The sequence below is a fragment of the Salvia hispanica genome, chromosome 6 (genome assembly GCF_023119035.1).
Source record: "Salvia hispanica cultivar TCC Black 2014 chromosome 6, UniMelb_Shisp_WGS_1.0, whole genome shotgun sequence".
Taxonomy (NCBI): domain Eukaryota; kingdom Viridiplantae; phylum Streptophyta; class Magnoliopsida; order Lamiales; family Lamiaceae; genus Salvia; species Salvia hispanica.
In genome coordinates this window covers 36,751,281-36,774,973 of record NC_062970.1, presented here as the reverse complement: position 1 = coordinate 36,774,973, position 23,693 = coordinate 36,751,281, and the positions used below count along the sequence as shown (strand labels likewise).

The 23,693-nt window shown below is 34.9% G+C and overlaps 2 protein-coding genes across 4 annotated transcripts in view; both read left to right on the top strand.

The window, feature by feature from the left end:
- The first annotated feature begins 9,995 nt into the window (after positions 1-9,995).
- Positions 9,996-23,693, top strand: part of LOC125194300 (cytochrome P450 716B1-like) — a 15,636-nt gene continuing 1,938 nt past the window's right edge. The window contains exons 1-3 of one of the 3 annotated variants that reach the window (XM_048092441.1): positions 9,996-10,573; positions 10,669-11,104; positions 11,168-11,637. In XM_048092441.1, coding sequence (XP_047948398.1) covers positions 10,073-10,573; positions 10,669-11,104; positions 11,168-11,637 — 1,407 coding nt within the window. In that variant the 5' untranslated portion in view covers positions 9,996-10,072. Of the gene's footprint in view, positions 10,574-10,668; positions 11,105-11,167; positions 11,817-21,148; positions 21,818-23,693 lie in introns of those variants that run through there. The other 2 variants (XM_048092443.1, XM_048092442.1) reach the window with 2 other exon arrangements.
- LOC125194301 (cytochrome P450 716B1-like) lies at positions 16,017-17,843 on the top strand. The gene is made up of 3 exons (XM_048092445.1): positions 16,017-16,554; positions 16,636-17,071; positions 17,139-17,843. Exons 1-3 carry the CDS (start codon positions 16,054-16,056, stop codon positions 17,639-17,641), a joined length of 1,440 nt encoding a protein of 479 aa, XP_047948402.1. The 5' UTR covers positions 16,017-16,053; the 3' UTR covers positions 17,642-17,843.

Here is a 23,693-nt window from a genome sequence, read left to right as displayed (position 1 = left end):
AAACAAAACGGATATTAAATAGAAAAAGAAATTTGTATAACCAAAGTCGTTACTAACATATCCCTAAAATCCTATGAGTTTAGTTACACATAAATGAATAAGCTAAAAACATAGATTGAAGGGAAGTCAATTTGAACATAAAACTAAACCAAATAAAACCCGTAGGTTGAATCCTTGTCGTTCTTGATGTTCTTGAAATCCTTCTCCAACTCCTTGCACTAATGAAGTACTCTAGGTCTTGATCTCTATGAAGTATTTTTCAAGTAGAAGTTCTCTCTTTTTGATGAAGCTTGAGGTCTTATTTATATGGGAAAGCCAATCCTTGTTGTAGAAGGAAAAGATCTCCAAAATATGGTAAATATGGGCGCAAATCTAGGGCTTCCGGATTCACCGCCTTTCTCCCGGCAACCGGCCGCCGTTCTGTGTGGCGGCCGGTCGCCGCGTTGGAGTCCAGAGCCCGTTCCCTTGGCGGCGGGCCGCCGCACGTCTTCCGGCGGTCGCCGGACGAGACTTCTCTTCCAAGCACATTTTTTCGAGGCGGACCGCTGCATTGATCTACCCGCCGGGCGCCGGCGGTCACCGCACACATCTGCGGCGGTTGCCGGTCGCCGGTCGCCGTCTAACTCCCGATTTCCAAAGTTGGCGTCTTGGTTCCCTTTTTCGGCTCAATTATGCACATTTCTCACAAAACACGTCAAAATACCAATATAGACAAAATATGCAAATAATGGACGTGTAGAGTGACTTTGACATTAAAAACAGACCAAATGATGGCCTTAAAACAGTGCAGAATCCGAGTGTGTCAACAAGTGATAAGGCTCATTCCATGCATTGGTTTTCGGTTAAAATTCTATACTTTTGGGGCACTAATCTATGTTTCTGAGTTTAGGTGCGTAATAAATCTTCCAGATCTAGAAGTTGTTGTTACCTGACTTGGCAGATGCAAAAGAGATGAAATTGAAGTGAAATTCAGATGTCATCGTCCAGACCTGGGAGAATCAGAAAGCTGGCGACAGGAGTAGAATGAGGCAAAAAGCAGATTATTAAAGCATCTTATTCAAGGGCACAAGCGTCAATTCACCAAAAGGATGCCCTAGGGATCGGAGCCTCACCTATATAAAGAGCTCAACCTTAAGGAAGAAAAAATCCTTCAACACACACTCTCTTAGCTCACTTTTGGAGGCTCCTTGTTCCATTTCTGTTTTTCACACTTCAAACACTCATTTCACCTGCTGTGCACTTGGAGATGGGGTGATTTCTGGCCACCGTGGTGGTTCTCAACGTTTTGCTGCTGTGTAACACCGCCTTGTGAAGGCGAAGAAACAATATTTACTTTGCTTTGTTTAGTTTGCTTTCCGTTTTAAGTACTCGTTGGTTTTTAGTTTCGTAACTTTGGTTTTTGACTTTGATCTACTGGATTCAAACCTATTTCTACTTATTATGGAAGTTCATGTTGGTTTTTGTTGGATCTTGCTGAGTTGATGTTGTTTTGTTGCTTTTCGCTTTCGTTATTATTGATTGTTGGATGTTTGGAGCTGAGATCTGTTGGTTTGTTGTTGGAGGTTGTGGATTTACGTATGGAGGTGTGAGAACTGTTGAATCGTGGTGGATTTGAGTTGGAGTTTGGTAGATCTGGTGTTTGTTGTTTACATTCTGCATGATTAAGGCTATCTACTGTTTGTTTCTTCATCTGCTAGGTCCAGTAGCGTAGATCTGTTAGTTTCGGCTTTAATTTCTTGTTTAAAGTTTAGATCTGAAGTTTGCTCTGTTTTCATGGTGTTTAATGCTCTGTTTATCTGATATTCTCGTTTGCTTCCCGAAGAAGATGAAGTTTTTTGGTAGTTAGAATCAGATCTGCTTTTGTCAGTACTTTCTGCACGTCCTTTTTACTTTTCTGCAGTTTTTCCAGACCCTGGTCGTTTAAGGAAATTGGTCCCCACTGTTTGTCTCTCTTTTGTTTGTCTAATTTAGGAAAGTCTGTCTAGTCCGTTAACTCCAGTTGTTTTAAAACTTTCAAATATTTCGTTTCTCAAAGTCATGCATGTTCGTACGTTCTCGTTTCTCAGACCCAGTAGGTAGAGTAACGTAGCTTAAAATTTTCCAGACCCAGTAGTTTTAGTACTCGACCCACAAATTGCGTGGCAGCAGCCAACCTCTTCCCAAAACATCTCAAATGCAGTTTCATAACACATCCGTCCTCGTGGGATGAATCCTTTACTTCCCTATGCTATTTATAGTATAGTGGGTTGAGTTTTTGAAAAAGTAGAGTGCTCCCAACGACCCTGATAGATTCATGGTCTTCTAGCCTTTGTGAACTAGTTGCATCCTCTGGACCTGTTAGATTGAGAGATACCACACAGCGCAATGCACTACATCGACTTTACCTTTATTTAACAAGCAATTCACTAATTATGCACCTTTTCACCAAACCATCAAATCAAAACGTCAAGCCATACTCAAACATGAATGGAATTAAATATCATTGGCAACTCAGTCTAATGTGTCCCTAAGCATGCGTGTTTCTAAGTTCTTCATGCTAAGTTCATGACATGGATTCACCATCAGGTTTATTTTAAAAGAAAATATTAACAAAAATAAAAACATACTAAAACCTAAGACAAAAACCTTAACTCACGGTCCACCACTTCATCCCCCCAAACTTATTCACAAAAAAGTGTAAAATAATTTTGTAGAGTCAGTCGTGACGTGAGTAAACTACTGAAAATAAAACATACCTTGAAAAATTTCGCATAAAGGTTGGACCGGGCGAAAAATCGAGAAACTCGAAAAATCGCGCTAGATTGTGCAACTGGGCGGCGGTCGGCGCGGCCTGGCCAGAAAGTTTCCAAACGAGGTTTTGACTCCCTTTTTAGGCTTAAATATGCACATTTCTCACAAAACATGTCAAAATATCAAAATAGATAAAATATGCAAATAATGGACTTGTAATGCAATTGATTAAAAACGTACCAAATAATGGCCTTAAAACAGTCATAATGCGAGCATATCAGTCCCACAAGTATGACATTTTTTGTGGGACGGAGGGAGTATTTGTTTGTTACCTTTGTTTAGTAGAATAATTCACAGTTTCTCGTTTGGAGGGTGAAATTTGTACGTCAATTTTGTCGTGACTCAATAGCGTACATGATTCTCATCAAAATCAACTGTCTCAGTTGATTGTGATGCTTCAAATGAGGGTATTGGTGTTGTCTATGCCAAGAAGGTAAACCAATTGCTTTCTTAAGTAAAATGTTGAATAACTCTCGGCGGAATCATTCGACTTATGAACTATGATGCAATAATAATCTAATTTCCACTTTGAAATAATAATATTCTAATTTCCACTTGTTTGGATACGTCCACACAATGTTGGCATATACTTCATCCGTTCAATATTAATTGAGTCATTTTTATATTTTGAAAAGTTTAAAGATAATTGAGTCTCTTATATTTTCTTGCAAAAAGTAACATCATCTTTTACTCTATTCACCGTCCACTTAACACATTATTCTTAATTTCTGTGTCGAAAAGAAGCGCATCTATAAACAAGGAACGGAGGGAGTATAAAATGACTGTAATTGTCTCCCCTTTCCACTAGCATACTTTACACATTCTCGTTAGAGGATGAAATAACAAAATAATACTTGTATGTTAGGGAATTTAATCAAATGAAAATTTTAAATATTGTACAAACTCCAAACTATGATCTGGATCATTACAAAATGTCAACAGATTACTCCCTCCGTCCCACAAAAGATGTCACACTTTCCTTTTTAGTTTGTCCCACAAAAAGATGTCACATTTCTTTTGGAAAAAGTTCTCTCTCACATGAATATAAAAATTATATTTTCTCTCTCCATTTAACACACAAAACAAAACCTCCTAAAATCCCGTGCCGTCCCACAAGTGTGACATCTTTTGTGGGACGGAGGGAGTACAAAATAGCAGCAACAGAAAATATCAACACAGTGTCAATGGTTTACACCGTATTGACACTGTGTTGATAATGTGTTGACACTGTATTGACATTGTGTTTCCATCAAAATTTTGAAATTTTATACTATGTTGACATTGTGTTGAAAAGTTAGGAGTTTGTACAATACACGGGTTTGCATTTTATCACTACCCTGTAGTTAGAGGATTAAAATACGTAGTTTGTGATTATTTATTAAATATAATTGAATTGAGAATGAGAGACATGGATAAAAAATTCAATAAATAAAATTTCTTTTGTCCAATAGAAATAGACTTAATTTTCTTTTTCACAATGAGGATGAAAAATCTGTAACGGTGAACTCCCAGTGAGGATGAAAAATCTGAATTTTTAATCGATTTATGTGTATTTTTTTTTCATTAAATGGTCCTCACATTATAAATAGTTTGTCGAAATATACTCACTGAACACATGCCGAAATATTTTACGGTAAATAGTTTGTCAAGCCTGTCAATGAGTACAAAAATATACTTAGTGAACACATAGGGAAAACACATGCAGGATTGAGTACAAAAATATACTCAGTGAACACATGCCAAAATATTTCACAGTAAATAGTTTGTCGAGCTTGCCAGTGAGTGAAATCGGGGATTTTCCATTTCATAAAAGTTGGTTGCAACCATTTTACATCACATATCATATTTGGAACATATATTTGTGAACCGGGAATATGGCCACATTCCACGGCGGTCACTGAACCGGCCAACACGTATTAGCTCACAATTCGAGGTGTACACTAGCTAAGCAGAGTCTGCGGCCCTTACTTCAGCTTGAATTCGATTTTCTCACACAGAACAAGCCTGTCACTCAATATAGGCCATAAAGCCTCATCAGATAGAGAGATCATAAAACAAATCATGACAAGATAAATATTTTATTTCCATGAAGCATAAAATAATTTGTCATTTTTCCTATACACAGTGAGGTAGGAAAGACCCACAGTAATAATGTAGGTCAAGAAAGCCCATCTCAAACGTGTAGGTGATTTGGTGATATAATTTGGGAGTTCTAATTTAGGTGTATGATTATAGGAAATAAAGAAGGAAATTTGGAAAGATTTTGGTTGTGAAAGGAAGTGGCGTGTAGAAAAGAATGAAATTTGTTCTTTATTTCTGATTTATTTGACTTTGGGTTCAATAAAGAAATACTCCCTCCGTCCCGCTTTAGGAGTTCCGGTTGATCAATTTTGGGTGTCCCGCTTTAGGAGTCCCGGTTGGGATAAATTAATAAAAAATGCTTACAAAGTGTTAAAAGTGGGTCCCAACATCCACTACAACATTTATTTATTGGACACTACATTAAAAGTGGGTCCCAACATCCACTATAATATTTATTTATTACATAATCAAACACTTTTTTCTTAAAACATGTGTCCGACTCAACCGGGACTCCTAAAGCGGGACGGAGGGAGTAGTAAGAAGGAAATTAAGTAAATTGGGCTCAACAAAGGAAATAAAAGAAAAAAGGTCCAACAAGCATCATTGCATTTAATTTAAAGTAATACAAGCCCAATTAATGTATTTTAAATAATTTGAAAATGGGCTTTATTATTTTATTGGATCCAAAATACTATCCACGTTCAAATTAATTACTCCCTTCGTCCCACATAATTTGACCCAGTATTTCATTTATGTCCGTCCCACATAATTTAACACACTTTACTTTTACCATTTTTTGTAGTGGACCCCATATTTCACTAATTCATTCCTACTCATATTTTATTATAAAACTAACTTTAAAAGTAGGACCCACATCTCACCAACTTTTTCAACTCACTTTCCATTAGATTTCTTAAAATCCGGGTCGGGTCAAAGTGTCCCAAATTATGTAGGACGAAGGGAGTATTTCTTTTGAAAGTTGAAAGACTAGGAAAATATGTTCCTATTTCCTCGTATTTAAACTCATCATGTCCCTTCGTATCAAACAAAATAATTAATCACTCAGTGTTTGCATACAAGTTTTAAAACTGTTCTAATTGAAAAAAGAAGAAAAAAAAAACACATACATTTGCAGCATGGAGAGTTCCAAATTCAGATTGGATATTGTTCCCAGCCTCAGAATTATCCAAATTCTTGCCCCATGATGCTGTTGAAGCCACTGTGATTAGAGGATATCAATGGATGAAGGCCGAATTTTAACATGGTTTGATCTCTCTTTGATTCGCAGAAGTAAATTTTTGTGTCAAGTTGTTTCCTACAAATGAAGGAAAACTGACTTGATGGAGAAGATGACACGGATTTATGACGATGAAAGTACAGATGACAATTGACCAGAGAAGATGAAGACGGAATTAGGGGCGAATCCAGAATTTTATTGGAGAAGGGGCAAAAATATACTCCCTCCGTCCTTGATTAAGAGTCATACTTTGACCGGACCCGAGTTTTAAGAAATGTAAAGAAAAGTTGGTTGAAAAAGTTAGTGAAATGTGAGACCTATTTTTTTATATTGGTTTTATAATAAAATGTGAGTGAATTGAGTTAGTGGTTTATGAGATTTATGGTAAAAATGAAGTGTGACTCTTAATTGGGGACGGACCGAAATGAAAAGGTGTGACTCTTAATCGAGGACAGAGAAAATAATACATAAGAAAAATTTATGTATCTGAGAACGGACATTTAGTATGGTTGAAATATATAATTAAAAATCCACGTATAAATATATAAGGAAATCCCATGTCCCCATAAGCCGGCTACGCCTCTAGACGGAATAGATGGAGGTGGACAGAATAGATTGGAGGAGGAGATAAGATGGAAAGAAAGATTCTTTAAGCGAAATAAATTCTTAAGTAACGAGCTTCTAAATTGTTTGGCCTAATTATTTAATTGTAGAGTTTAGACTATTATATTGTGTTAAATTACTCTGTCACGGTCCCTCTCTAACACGGTCACACCAATTAGTGGACTATATTACCCATTTTTATTGATTACTTATTAACCCAAACATACTACACATTTTTTTATTGATTAGTCAATTCATACATGTTTATAAAATTAATAGATTAGTAAAATAAACTACTCCCCCCGTCTTATAAAATACAGTATGTCTCATTTTCCTTTGTAGTTTGTTGTATTAAAGATGTCACATTTTCATTTTTAAAAAATATTGTCTCTCATATTACTATAAAAGTTACTCCTATATTTTTTCATTCCACTCAACACACAAAACAAAACCTCTTAAAATCTCGTGACATTCCACAAATGTAACATATTTTATAGGACAAAGGAGTACTAACTACTATGTAAAACGATACATAATTTGGATATTCTAAAATTATATAATTCTTTATTTAATAAATAATAGATTTCATACATAGTTATATTATTTTATAATCTTATTATATTATTTAATTTGATTTAAGTTATTGAGAAGTGTTATTGGGTTAGTGTATAGTTTAGATAAAATATATAGGTATACTTGAAAGGTATAAAAAATAACTGAGTGAGAATATTCTTTTATGTTTAAGTTTAGGATAGATAGTTTAGGTAAAATTATTATTTAGTGTGATATTTACACAAAAATGAGTTTGTGTTTAGTGTAATGCTTGAAGATGCTCTAAAACTATGAACTTTGGCTAAATTTTAGCATTTCCCATTAACTTTAAAATTGGTCTAAAATATCACAAACTTTACAATTTGTTTGTTATTTCCAATCCAACTCAAATGAGATATATTCGGTGAAAAACTTATTGCACGTGAACAACTGTGAAATATTTATGATTTTAGGCCAATTTTCAAGTACATGGCAAGTAGAATAAAAAATCATGTAGAAAGCCACATTGATTTAGTAGAGCCAAGTACGATAAAAAATGCATGTAAGCTAGTCGGATATGGTGATTGATCTGCCGTGAAAAATAATAAAAAAATGTAAAATTTGTGATATATAACAATAATTTTAAAATTAGTACAACACCAAAATTTGGCCAAAATTTATATTTTAGAAGCCAATATCACTTTTTTTTAATGGAACTACTTCGTTAGGTTAGGTGCAAAATTATTTGACGGCATGTCAAATATATAAAATATTGTTGGTATAGCCGCAAACTTTCGTCGCTCTATCTTTATGATATTTTTATTAAATGATCTTCGTGTGATATGTCTGCAATTTTAATCGCTCTATTTTTGTGTTTTTTTTCTCATTAAATGGTCCTCCTATGATAATTTGCAAATTTTACTCGCTCCATCTTTTTTTGTTTTTGTTTTTGTTTTTATTTAATGGTCCTCTTACGATATATCTGGTGAGAGAAAGTTGATTTACCTCTTTATAGTTTTTTGGTAAAAAAAATTTTTAGATTAACACAAAATGTGAAAATGATAGTATTAATTTTTTCAAATATTAAGAAATAATGGTAGTGATTTATGCTCCTAACTTTTCCTAAAGTAGTATATTTCAAATTTTAGTATATTTTTAAAAATATCCTATACGAATGTGTCAGACTTTGTAGAAAAATGAAAGTTAGGTACACCAAAAATATTAATCCTACTTACCTTTTTAACCTTTTTATTAAATTGATATCAATTCATGCGTTGATGTGAAATTTTTAAATGAAAGACATTTAAACTATTTGCTGAAAATAGGGGTATTTAATAAAAAATATACACTACGCTTAGGGTTCGTTCAGTTCATATGAGTATGGCCTATAAATTATGTTTGGATGGTAAATTTATATTTTTGTCATGGAATATTCAATATAAGCCTTCCCTCCAACAAAAATTATCGTTTCTCTTTTATATATTTCTACCATTTTATTTTTGTAATTGATTCACCTCTACATGAAAGAGTCAATAATTGTCTTTGACGAAGTGGATCCAAATTCAAAATTAATTTTGTAAATAATACTCCATCCGTCCCAGATAATTTGTTTCATTTTTCTATTTTGGTACGTCCCACATAATTTGTCTCATTTCACTTTTTATTATTTTTGGTAGTGGACCCCATATTCCACTAACTCATTCATATTCACATTTTATTATAAAACTAACATATAAAAGTAGGACTTACGTTGCACTAACTTTTTCAACTAACTTTTCATTACATTTCTTAAAACTCATGCACGGTCACAGTGAGACGAATTATCTGGGACGGTGGGAGTAATTTATGTTTAAATATTAGTACTCTCTCCGTCCCAAGAAAGTTGAGTTGTACGTACTTATTTCTTTTTTAGTCCGTCTCAACAAAGTTGAGTTATTTCCTCTTTTGTCGAAAGACAAAATATCTAATCACTCTAACTTTATTTCATCATTTTCTTTTCCTCTTATCTCTCCTACTGAATTTATTCATCTCTTCTATACATTCTACATAATTTTTTTAAAGTTTTGCCTCAATTTTCTTAGGACGGATGGAGTACTTTTAAACTTGTTATGCCTCAAAAATATACATTCCTAATTTTATTAATTTATAATTTCTCATATCTCATAAATTCATGAAAAGTATAACAAGATCTAAAAAACATTATTAAATGTATTTTAATATAAATTTTAAACTAACATAAATATATATTGTTGGGAGACAATTATTAAAGATGCATTAGTAAATAGAGTGAGCTGTAAAAAGGTACTCCCTCAGCCGCATAATAATAGTCGCATTTAGTGTGGACACGAGTTTTAAGAAATGTAAAGAATAATGGATTGAAAAAGTGAGCGAAATACGATGTCGATCGACTTTTTTTATATTGGTTTCATGATTCGTACGTTACCTAAGTGAGAATGATTAGAACAACGAAGATGGAGGAAGGGAAAAAATGACAACAATATTCTTCTATTGCCGACCCTAAGAGTTTGTTTTTCTGAATCGGTGATGGACCACAACTAGGTAACGTGGCTTTAATTGATAATTATATTATTTTGGTGTTGAAATAATTAAAAATCAATATGTAGTACTTATATAATGTCATGTTGACATGAATGGATGCTATTAAATTAAAAATTCTAAACAATAGTAACATGCAAGGAATCTACTTATTTTTAGGGTATGGTATCAATTTATTAAGGAGAAAATTTCCCAAACACGTAGCCCACATAATTAGCTTATTTAAGTTGAGTTTGGAGATTGATACGAATCAGAAAAGAAAGTAAAGTTAGGATGGAGTCGACGATGATGATGTTGTGGGTGGTGGCGTTTGTGTCTCTAGTTTATTTGGTGATGATGAAGAAGAGGACTAGTGAGAGAAGGCTCCCACCGGGGCCGTTAGGAATTCCGATAGTCGGGCAAAGCCTGGAGCTTCTGAAGGCGATGCGAGATGATAAAGCTGAGGTGTGGCTGCGAGAAAGGGTCCGAAAATACGGGCCGATTTCGAAGATGAACATATTCGGAAGAAAGACGGTGTTTCTAACGGGCCAAGCTTACAACAAATTCATGTTCAGCTGCGACGAGGAGACCATCTCCAACAAGCAGCCCAAGTCGATGCGACAAGTGTTTGGGCCCACGAACTTGTTCGAGATGTCCGGGGAAGATCACCGGCGGTTGAGAAGAGCTTACCTTGCCTTCTTGAAGCCAGAAGCCCTCAAACAGTATGTGGGGACGATGGACCATGAGATCCGATTGCATCTCACACAGCATTGGCATGACGACCATGTTATCTCGGTATGTCATCTACATTACTATTACTAGAGTACTAGTTTATTTGAGAAATATGGAATTGAATTTTATTTTATTTTTTATTGGGCATGCTGATGCAGGTGGAGCCGCTGATGAAGACTCTCACATTCAATATGATTTGCACGCTTCTGTTTGGAATAGAGAGAGGGGAGAGAAGGCAAAAATTTGTGCATCTGTTCGAACAAGTGATGGAAGGACTGTTGCTGGTGCCGATCAATATCCCCTTCACCCGCTACAACAGAAGCATACGCGCCCGGAAGGAATCGGGAGCCATGATAAGGACACTGATGCGCGAGAAGAGGGAGAAACTCGCCAGAGGAGAACCTGCGCACGATCTCATCTCCAGCTTGATCTCCATGTGCGATGACGACGGCTCACCGCTCTTGAGCGACCAGGAAATCGAGGACAACAGCGCTGTCGCGTTGATTGCCGGCTACGACACCACCTCCACGCTTCTCACATACATAGTAAAACTCATAGCTCAACACCCCAATGTTCATCAACTTCTCCTCAAAGGTATACTTTTAATATTTTTTGGAAATGAACAAGAAAATGAATTGCAAGTTGTTGTTGTTGCAGAGAACCAAGAGATTATGCGAGGAAAGAAGAGCGAGAGTGATCCTCTGACATGGGATGATCTTGCTAAGATGAAGTACACATGGAAATTTGCAACGGAGGCGTTGAGGTTGTATCCACCGGGATTGTTCGGGTTCAGGCATGTCCTTCGAGATTTTGAGATTGATGGATACGTTGTTCCTAAAGGATGGCAGTTGCTATGGGCAGCATGCACGACGCATTTGGACGAATCCATATTCCCGGATCCGCTTAACTTCAACCCCTCGCGTTACGAAGATCAAGCGATGCCACCGAATACCTTTGTAGCGTTTGGAGGAGGTGCCAGGAAGTGCCCAGGCTACGAATTTGCAAGAATGGAGACGTTAGCGATGATTCATTATTTGGTCACTCGCTTCACTTGGAAACTTCATTTGGAAGAGAATCCAGTAAGCAGAGATCCCATGCCGGTTTTCAAACAAGGCTTGCCCATACACATTCACATCAACAACCCCTCAGAAAAATTGTTGTAATAGTAATCTAATTTCCACTTGTTTGGACACGTCCACGCACACTTTCTCGTTACAAGGTGAAATAATAAATATTAATGAGGGTCAAATAATATATAATACTTGTACTTCATATCTGCAATACAATAGCATATATGCTTCTCAAACTCAACTGTCTTCCTCATATAATCTTATTTGTAATATGAAGTTAGATTGCACAATTGATCTTTACCGATAAAAAGTTTTAGTGACTCGGGCCTTTTAAGTTAAAACTTTGTGTTCACTCAACTGTGGCTGACAAACCCTTTTCTACAATACCTCCACCCACAAAACATAGATTAATTTTACCATTTTGTACCGTTTACCAAAACTATACCAATTCTAAATTTGGAAAATTATAAACAAATAATAATCATACACATCATTCTCAGTGTGGATCTCATAATCCACGAACACTACTTTCACCAACTTCTCTCTCTCTCTCTCTCTCACACACACACACACACTTTACCAATTGTGTATTAAAGCTCGTGTTATTTACAACTTTATGTATTTTTTGTGGATGGAGGCAGTATATATTTTCGGCATGTGACCACTGAGTATACTAAGTGCTCAGTCCTGCATATATCTTTTCCAAATATACAGGTTGAACATTGATGAAAGTTGATGGTGTTAAGCAGAGATGATGAGTACTATGTTTGATAATGTTTATGTATCATGTCTCCATACATGATAAAATTTCTCTTGAACCCTTCCATAGTGATATGTACTCCTACTAAAATTACATACCTTTATGTTTGGAATCCAATCATCTATGTTCGTGTTCGAATTATGTCCTATTTCCTTAATGTACCTATGTCCCTTGTTCAATCCAAGTTGAATCCAATAATCTATGTTCGTGTTCGAATTATGTCCTACTTTCCTTGATGTACCTATGTCCCGTGTTCCTCAAGCTCATGTATATAGTCACGATAAATTGAGCTTACTTTTAATAGTAAGAGTGGTCATGACACTTAAGTTATAACATGTTCACCAATATTTTACAAAAAGAAAATTAGCTACTCATATTCATAACAAAATCTATAAAAATATTAAAGAAAATATTCAAAGACATTGTTTAGAAAATGAAGCAAACTAAGTTAAGGACTCTACTGCAATCAGAATGGTCAGATAGGAAACTTCATTTTCAATCTTGCGATGGATAATTCTTTCTTGCTCAACAAAAATAACAAAAAATATATTTATAATTGCGTAGCTACATCTAATAACAATCATATTAAAACAACGTGTCTGAAAAGTAGGAGAAATATTAAAATTTTAAACATAAAATATCGATGTAGTTTGAATAATTGTAGACTACATATAGGTTTGGCATATATAAAAACCCAGTGCCTCGACTCAATTTTTTTATATATAGAACTCACTCCGCTAGGTTAGGTGGAAAATAATTGATCATGTCTTTCTAATAATAATTTCTAACTGGTCAGGCCAACTAGCTCAGCTTTCTTGGTGGCGCCGCAAATTTTAATTTCTCAATCTTTATGTTTTTCTTATTAAATGGTCCTCCTATGATAATTTTGCAAATTGTAATCACTCTATTTTTTTTATTTTTTTTTATCAAATGGTCCTCCTATAATTAAAAAGGTTAGAGAAAGTTGATTCATCTCTTCATAGTCTATAGTAAAAAAAATTCTATATCACACAAAATAGAGTATTATTTTTGCAAAAAATAAGAAATATTGATAGTGACTTATGCTCCTACCTTTTACCGTATTTTAGAAAATAGTTTAAATTTTAGTGTCTTTTAAAAAATATCCTAAACTTTTAACCTATTCAAGAAAATGTTACAAATTTGAAGAAAAAACAAAAGTTAGACACACAAAGAAAAATCGTACTCCCTCCGTCCCACATAATTTGGGACACCCGACACAGGTTTTAAGAAATTCAATGGAAAGTGAGTTGAAAAAGTTGGTGGGACGTGAGTCCTACTTTTAAAGTATTAGTTTTATAATAAAATGTGAGTAATGAGTTAGTGGAATATGAGGTCCACTACCAAAAATGGTAAAAGTGAAGTGTGTCAAATTATGTGGGACGGTCCAAAATGAAATATTTGGTCAAAGTACGTGGGATGGAGGGAGTACTTACTTTTTAATAGATGTTTACGGAATTTGATGAAAATAAGAACATTTATAATTGAATTCTAGCATACACTTAGAGTTCGTTCGATTCACATGACTAAGGCAGTAAGGCCTATAAATTAAATAACTTTGTCCTATATTTGGACAGTAAAACTAGACCTAATACTTTATTCAAGAATGCATATGTTGTTATGGGATATTCAATATCAGGCTATCAACCTTCCCTCTAACAAAAATTATCTTTCGTCATATCAATATCTGCCATATAACAAAAAAAATTGTATTTTTATATATAAATTTTAAACCAACATATATTAAATATTAGTAATGTTAATTTCTAATTTTTCATGCCAAGGAAATTGAATTCATGAAAAAATATAACAAGATCTAAAAAATATTATTATAATATATTTTTTTAAATAAATACTACTAATAAAATAACGCATATTATACTCTTAATTAAGTTATATTTAAAAAGTGAAACACCAACTTAGAGTTAAGGACTTAAAAGTTAAAACACTATTCATAGTTAACATATGTTGCTTTTCTGAATATTCTTCTTGAAATGAGAGCTCTATATAACTGGATGATTCGATTATAAATAGATGGTGTAGATTACCAGATTACTGTTATGTGGAGTATACAAAATTAGGATATCAAAAACATAGGGCGCAGTTGGTTACATTTAAGATCACAAAATTACTCTCTCGATTTAAATTTCACAGAATATTTATCAAAATAAATGTAATTGTATAGTAATCTAATATCATTCTAATTGCATATGCTTCGATCAAAATAAATGTAATTGTATAGTAATCTAATATCATTCTAATTGCATATGCTTCGATCAAAGAAATTTGATACTCCCTCCGTCCCAAGATAAGTGACCTACTTCTTTTGGGCACGGAATTTAAGGAATGGTATTTAAATAAGTTAAAGTGGAGAGGGTAAAGTGTGATAGAGTGAAAAAGTAGAGGAGAGAAGAGAGAATAAAGTAGGTGGAAAATAAAATAAGAAAATGACTTTTTGCTAAAAATGGAAATAAGTCACTTATAGTGGGACACCCCAAAAAGGAATACAAGTCACTTATCTTGGGACGGAGGGAGTATATTTTTAAAACTTTATAAAATATTACTCCTTCCGTTCCATAGTAATAGAGACATTTCATTTTGCGCACTCATTTTGAAAAAATAATTATAAATAGTTAAAGTGGAGAAAAAGTAAAGTAAGAGGGTGAATATTTTAGATAAGACTATTATCTACATTATTCTCTCTCTTACTTTACTCTCTCCCCATTTTAACTATTTAATATTATTTTTTAAATACGAGTGCAGAAAATGAAATGCATATATTACTGTGGAACGAAGATAGTAGCATATCTATCCTATCAATATTGTATATGTGTAACATATTGGTGGTTTTGTTTCATAATTTGAGGATATGCAATAAGGCCCATAACCAAGGACATATCCTGGTGGGGTCAAAAATTAATTAATTATTACGGTGTTAGGGAATCAATAGACTGGTTAAGTAATTAATTGTGGTGACCTATTATAAATTAGCCCTAATTTAACAGTTTAAATAGTTAAATAATTTTATACTACAGGAAGTTTAAATTGTTTACCTAATTCTAATATAATGTCAAAATTCAATTTTATGATACATGGGTCAATAAATCAATTTTAAAATTAAAATAGAATTTTTAATTAATAAACTTGTTCATCTTGTTTATAGGGCTTATATTTTACCTAAACAACTTAACACGTTTATAAGTTAAACAAGAAATGAGATTATTGTTTGAGGCGAGCTGCGATTTACAAGCTATATGGAGTATGTAATTTGACACAACATTCGAGCATGAAAATAGATTTTATAACGACGATGATATTGCCGGCGCGTACGTATTGGATTTATTTGAGTGAGAATGATAAGAGCAACGGAGATGGAGGAAGCTACGAAATGACAAGAATATTTTTTATTGCTCCAAGAGTTCATTTTTCTTGGTCTGTCACTGACCTACCTACCTTAACATTAATGGACATTTATATCATTTAAATGCCAGTTTTCACTAACCTAACTGCCATAGCATTTATGGACAGTTATATCATTATCTTCTTATATTAATGGTGAATTTAGGGTACGGCAGCCCCTATATCAGATTTTTAAACGTGATAAAAGTTTTCATGTTTCAACAGAAGTCAAACATTGTGTTAAAAGTCTATTTAAGTTGAGTGAATAAAAAAGATAGAAAGAAAGTAAAGTTTGGATGGAGTCGACGATGATATTGTTGTGGGTGCTGTCGTTTGTACCTCTGATTATATTGATGATAAAGAAGAAGAGAATTGGGGAGAGAAGGCTCCCACCGGGGTCGTTAGGAATTCCGATAATCGGGCAAACCCTGGAGCTTTCCAAGGCAATGCGATCTGATAAAGCTGAGGAGTGGCTGCAAGAAAGGGCCCGAAAATACGGCCCGATTTCGAAGATGAGCATATTCGGGAAGCCGACAGTATTGGTAACGGGCCAAGCTTACAACAAGTTCGTATTCAGCAGCGACGGAAAGACGCTCTCCAGCAAGCAGCCGACGTCGGTGAGCCGGCTGATGGGCGAGAGCAATTTGTTTCAGACGATCGGCGAAGATCACAGCAGATTGAGAGGAGCAATCCTGTCTTTCTTGAAGCCAGAAGCCCTCAAACAGTATGTTGGGTTGATGGACAATGAGATCAGGTTGCACCTAGCTCAATATTGGCATCCCGATCATGTTATCTCGGTATGTATGTATGTATGCGTGTCTTTCCCTATTTTGACAATTTATTAGTGTAAAAATTTATTGATTGGATTGGAAGTGCAGGTGGAACCGCTGATGAAGACACTGACATTCAATATGATTTGCACGCTTCTGTTTGGAATAGAGAGAGGGGAGAGAAGGGAAACCTTTGTGCGTCTCTTCAAACAAGTGATAGAGGGTACGTTTGTTGCACCTATAAATCTCCCCTTTACGCGCTTCAACAGAAGCATACGAGCGAGGTCGGAAGTTGGAGCCATAATAAGGGAAGTGATACATGAGAAGAGAGCGAAACTTCAAAGAGGAGAAAAGGAGCACGATTTCATCACCAGCTTGCTCTCCATGTGCGATGAAGACGGCTTACCGCTCTTGTCTGACCAGGAAATCGAAGACAACTGCACAGTGACGATGGTGGCGGGATACGACACCACCTCCGGTCTTCTCACATACTTAGTCAAACTTATAGCTGAACACCCCAATGTTTATCAACTTCTCCTCAAAGGTAGTACACTTTTTTAATATTTATTTTAAATGAACAAAAAATGATGAATTGCATCATGTTGTTGCAGAGCAAGAAGAGATTGCACGAGGGAAGAAGGGAGAAAGTGATCCTCTAACTTGGGAAGATATTGGTAAGATGAAGTACACGTGGAGAGTTGCGACAGAGGCGTTGAGGATGTATCCACCAATATTATTCGTGTTTAAGACAACGATTCAAGATATTGAGATAGGAGGATATGTTATTCCTAAAGGATGGCAGGTGCTTTGGACAACATGCATAACGCATTTGGATGGATCCATATACCCGGATCCGTACAAGTTCAACCCCTCGCGTTTCGAAGATCAAGCAGCGATGCCACCAAATACCTTCATACCGTTTGGAGGAGGTGCGAGGCTTTGCCCAGGCAACGAATTTGCAAGAATAGAGACATTGGCGTTGATTCATTACTTGGTCACTCGCTTTACTTGGAAGCTCTGTTTGGAAGATAATACGGTCAGCAGAGAACCCATGCCGGTTTTCAAACAAGGCCTACCCATACGCCTTAGCAGCAGAGAACCTTATAAAGCATGATGCAATAATAATCTAATTCCATTTGTTTGTTACTTTTATTTACTAGCATAATCACACTTTCACGTTAGAGTGTGATATGGAGTAATAATTGTGTTCACTTCTAATTTTGTGAATGAACAGAATTGGAACGCAGTGCCATTTACGAAAGGGATGGCCCACCGAACTGTAGTGTGTACTACGCGTTCAATTTGCCAGATTTAAACCCGAGCCACAAATTGATAATTCCAATCATGATTAGGAGTAATTGTGAATTTGTGATGACAAAAATTCCCTCCAATATTTTCAAAAAAATCCACTTCACATACCCCTTGCCTTTTACTACATCCGTCCCCCAAATTTTGACACGGTTTGACCCGGCACGAATTTTAAGAAATGTAATAAAAAGTGTGTTGAAAAAGTTGTTGGGATGTGGGTCCTACTTTTAAAGTAATAGTTTTATAATAAATTGTGAGTAAGAATGAGTTAGTGGAATATGAGGTTCACTACCAAAAATGGTAAAAAGTAAAGTGTGTCGAACTTTCAGGGACAGACCGAAATGATAAACCGTGTCAAAATTTGAAGGACGGAGGTAGTATGATTTATCTGTGCAATTTGGGAAAATTGAGAAAAAAAAAGGGTAAATTTGTCATCTCATGTCAAATTTTTGGTGCAGTTTTCCACACAGATACAAATACCATCATATTTTGAAGAATTGAATAATGCGTACTTACTATACTACTCCCTCCGTCCTACAAAAGATGTCACACTTTCCTTTTTAGTTTGTTCCACAAAAGATGTCACATTTCTTTTTCCGAACAAGTTTTTTCTCACATGAATATAAAAATTATATTTTCACTTTCCATTTAGCACACAAAATAAAACCTCCTAAAATCACGTGTCGTCCCACAAGTATGACATCTTTTGTGGGACGGAGGGAATACTATTGAATGAACATATTTTGAAGAATTGAATCATGCATATTATTGAATGAACAGTACGGGCCTCATGATCAACTATTTTCCTCGCTTGGGCGGATCTATCTTAAGAAAATGAGGGGCAATAGGCCACCTCATATTTTCCAGCACATGTAGTACATATTATAACTATTATAAAATTTATATCTTTTAATTTCTCGCTAAATTTCCGTGCTCCAATTCTTGAGATTTCTTTCATATGTAAATTTGCTCCTGTCACTGCAAATTCGCGTGCCTCTGCCCTTGTAATTACTCGTATAATCATATTTGTAAGTCACTCAGTTGAATATATGATGGTAACCACTGGAAATGCTAATTATACTAATTAAGTTAGAGATGAGGAAATTAATGGACAATTATATCATTTTCAAATAATATTATTTAATATCATACGGACATAAATGGACCCTATTAAATTAAAAATATCTAAAGAAATAACGAGTCTTCTTTTAAGGTATACCAATCCTAATTCCTATAGGAGTACTAATTGTTTTAATCATTCCTCTAGAAGCTACATATAGCAAGCTTGGTCAACCCATCCGAGTTTTAGATTTAGCATAATCAAATTGAGTTTCCACATTCATATCAATCAAAAAGACAGAAAGAAAGTAGAGTGTCAATGGAGTCGACGATAATTAATGTTGTGGGTGCTAGCGTTTGTGCCTCTAGTTATATTGATGATGAAGCAGAGAAGGGTGTTAGCGAAATGATTCAAGTTAAGGAATCAGCTGCTGACCATGGTGTGCATATCTTCATTCTCTCTTTAGTCATGGCGCTGGAAAAAATCATATGCCATCTATGTGAGAAGCCGGGGCACAGATTTGGGCAAGGAGCTGGGTATTTAGGTGATGGTTTTGGCATGAATATCTCTCATATAGGTGAAACCTACTATCTCATCTTCCTCTAATAGAAAAATTCTCCTCAGAAATCTTCTTCATGTCCCTAACATTACCAAGAATCTGCTCAGTAGTGATAACAAGGTCTTCTTTAAAAGTTCACCCTTCCTTTTGTTTTATTAAGGAAGTCATGCTCCAGGGAATCCTTGATAATGACCTTTATCGTTTCCTAGTCAAGAAATCTTCAATCAAGAGAGACCGATCTTGTCTCCACTTCAGCTTCAAATCAAGACAAGTGTGATGTACTCACTTCTTTCCTAAGCGCTGCTGTTGTTCCTAGTTTTCCAAGCAATGTCTCTTCCAATTTTGGTGTAGCCTTGTGGCATAAATGGCTAGGACATCCAACTCTTGACATTGTTAAGTCAGCTTGAACAGTTGTAACATTCCATTTACTACAATGAATTCAGATTCCCTTTGCAACTCATGTTGTGTTTCTAAAGCACATACACTTCCCTACTCCCTTTCTCAGTATGTATGCATTGCATTCATAGTGAACTTTTGGGTTCTTCTCCCTCCACATCAAGAAACGGTTATGTCTACTATGTGTACAGATCAATACAACAGATTTACTTGGGTTTATTTATTAAGTTACAAGAGTGATGTGTGTGCTGTGTTTAAGCAATTCAAGCCACTGGTTGAAAATCTGTATTCTTAAAAAATCAAATAATGAAGTGCTATTTGGGGGGAGAGTTTCAAGCTTTAGCCTCTTTCATCAAAGAATGTGGAATCATGCATAATAGGGTACCTCGCCCACATATTCCTTAATTAAATGGCCTTGCTGAGATAAAGCATAGCTGCAGCAAGCCACATAATTCTACCCTTAGAGCTTTTGGTATTTTGTGTTACCCATTCATGAAAGCTTAAAACAATATAAATTGCAGTATAGATCAGTCCCAGCCACGATTCTAGGCTATTTTTCACATCCCATAAAGGATTGACATTGTGTTTGATGAATCATTTTTACTTTCAAATCTGCCTCATGCTCACATACAGCTCCTCTGCCTACACCTCTTAGATTTCCTGAAAGTCCCATATCATCTAATCCTATCCCTCAAACAAATCACACATCTGACTCTATCTCTCAAGTTGGAGCAGAGGCACCAATCTCACCTCAATCCCGTCCCCTGATTTTCATCACACCTCCAATTCCTCTCCGAATAATGCCTCCTCCACTCTCCTCGCTGATCCCACACATCCCATGATCACAAGAGCTAAAGCTGGAATTTTTATTATTGTCGTCTTCTACTTTACCAAAATCTCGTCCTTCTTGAATTCCTAGCATTTCTGAAAAATCACACATCGACACTGACCCCCACTCTTTCGCCTGGAAAGAACCCTATAGCTTGCACTTGTTAAGAAACACACAGACGGCACAAGGCGAGGTTAGGTTCCCAAGTACTCAGGTTTTGATTTTAATGAAACTTTTAGCCCGGTGGTCAAAACGTGCTACTACTATTAATTATTCGCTTACATTAAAGTGAGAGTAGTATTTCTTCATTTTTACAATAAATCAATATTATGTGGAAAATGCTATTAAATTAATAAAAAATCAAAGAGATTTTAATCCCTATACATCAATTTGTCAAATGCTATTAAGTATTTAGAGATATTTTAAAGGATGGCAGTCCCTATACATCATTATTATTTATTTTAACGCGATGACGTTTCCCAGCAGAAGTTATATAGGAGTACTATTAACTTGTGTAAAGTCCACATCTCTCTTCAGAGATTATCCCTTCCCCAGAGATTTAATTAAGTAGTAGCTTATATAAGTTGAGTTTACCTATTCAGATCAATCAAACAGATAGAAGAAACAAAGTAAAGTTTCGATGGGGTCGACGATTTTGCTGTGGGTCCTAGCGTTTGTGTCTCTGGTTTTTTTGGTGACGAAGAAGAAGAGGATCGGGCAGAGAAGGGTCCCACCGGGGACGATGGGAGTTCCGATAATCGGGCAAACCCTGGAGCTCCTGAAGGCGATGCGAGCTGATAAAAGCGAGGAGTGGTTCCAAGAAAGGGCCCGAAAATACGGCCCGGTTTCGAAAATGAACATATTCGGAAAGCGGACGGTATTTGTAACGGGCCAAGCATACAACAAATTCATATTCAGCAGCGACGAGCAGACGCTCTCCAACAAGCAGCCACCGTCGGTGCGGCGGCTGCTCGGCGAGAGGAATTTGTTCGAGATGAGCAGCGAAGATCACCGCCGGTTGAGGGGAGCAATCCTCTCCTTCTTGAAGCCAGAAGCCCTCAAGCAGTATGTCGGAACGATGGACCATGAGATCAGATTGCACCTCACCCACCATTGGCATCACGATCACGTTATCTCGGTATGTCTTTCTCCTTTTTTTTAAATTATCACAATTTAATAAAAAAGATTTATTTTATTTATTGTTCTTGTATATTCAGTTATTGTTAATAATTGTGCCGGCTAAAAAGTAACATAGCATATAACTATAGTTATTCAATCTAGATGCCAGTTGATCATGTCAGCCACTTGGTCGTTTTACGGGCTCATCTCTAATTACTTTATGTATTTAAAAATACATGTTCAAGATTTGAAGATCAGGTTTATGTATATAAAATTAAGGTTGAAAATTCAAAATGGAAACTAAAGATAATATGTTAACCTGCCACAATGGACTGCAAAGTAAAGATAGAATGACTTCACATTCAATAGTCTAATTTTTGTGGCCATATACATATTTACATATTTTATTATACTCAATAGTCTGAATTTTTTGCATATGATTTCCTCCTTTTATAGATAATTAATACACCTCACAATTCACTAACATTAATTTTATTATTTTATTATTTTATATTTATTTTTATTTGTTTTATTTATTTTTCTCTTCTCTTTTCTTACGGAGATAATTTTGTATTAAAATGTGTGTTATTTTCAAAAAATTTATTTTTAAAAAATGGAGGGACTAGTTAGTTTAATATGAATCTTATTTTTATATAATAATATTATAATAAAATAAAAAAGTAATATAGTGAAATATAAGATTTATTTTACAAAAAATAACAAAAGTCTCAAAATGAAAAAGTAAACGCATAACGAGGAACAGAGGTAGTAAGTGGTACTTTTTGTAGTAGGAGTACTAGTTATCAATTAACTTTATTACTCAATAATAATTCATTAATTCTTTTTAGAATTTAATGGATACATATGATTAATAAGATTGATTGATTCGAAAGGCAAATATACTCACAATTTTAACATTCAATTTTTTTTTTTTCATATAGTACATATTAAGTATATTATACTACTTCATTCGTTCCATTCTAAGTGGCACGTTTTGTTTTTTATAATTTCCTATTCTAATTGACGCATTTTTTTAAATAGAAATATCAATCTCTCTACTTTTTCCGCTTTCTTACTTTATTTTCTTTCACTTTACTCACAAAAGAACACTACATAAAATCTCGTGCTGAATTAGAAATACTCTACTTAGAGCATCTCCAATGGCTTTAGCCTTTATAATTTCCTATTCTAATTGACGCATATTTTTTAAAATAGAAATATCAATCTCTCTACTTTTTCCGCTTCTCTCTTACTTTATTTTCACTTTACTCACAAAAGAACACTACATAAAATCTCAAATTAGAAATACTCTACTTAGAGCATCTCCAATGGCTTTAGGCCCAGCCACAGGCTAGCCACTCTCTCTCACTGCCACGTCATCAACACTAAAATTTCACCTGCCACATCATTATTTTAAGCGAATAGACTAGCCGCAATAAAAATAATTCAAAAACAACTAAATTTACGAATTAAATTTACGATAAATTACAGAACTAAATTTACAATAAAAATAATTCAAAAGGAGTATAAAATTTTATAAAAATAAAAAATATTATACTCCTACCGTCTCACAAGAATATGCACTCTTTCATTTTTAATCCGTCCCACAAGAATATGCATTTTCAAATTTTAGAAATTCTTTTCTCAATAATAAGGTGGGGCATATTCTCCACTAACAATACTTTATTTACTTTTTCTCTCTACCTCTCTTTTACTTTACCAATTTCATTAAAACTCATGTCGAACTCAAAGTGTATATTCTTTGAAGACGGAGGAAATAAATAATTACTCTCTCCATCTATTATTAATAGTCTCAAATTGCACTTTTTGACCGTCCTTTAACGCCGATCAGATAAGCGAATTTTATTACTACACCGTCCACTTTAAAATCACAA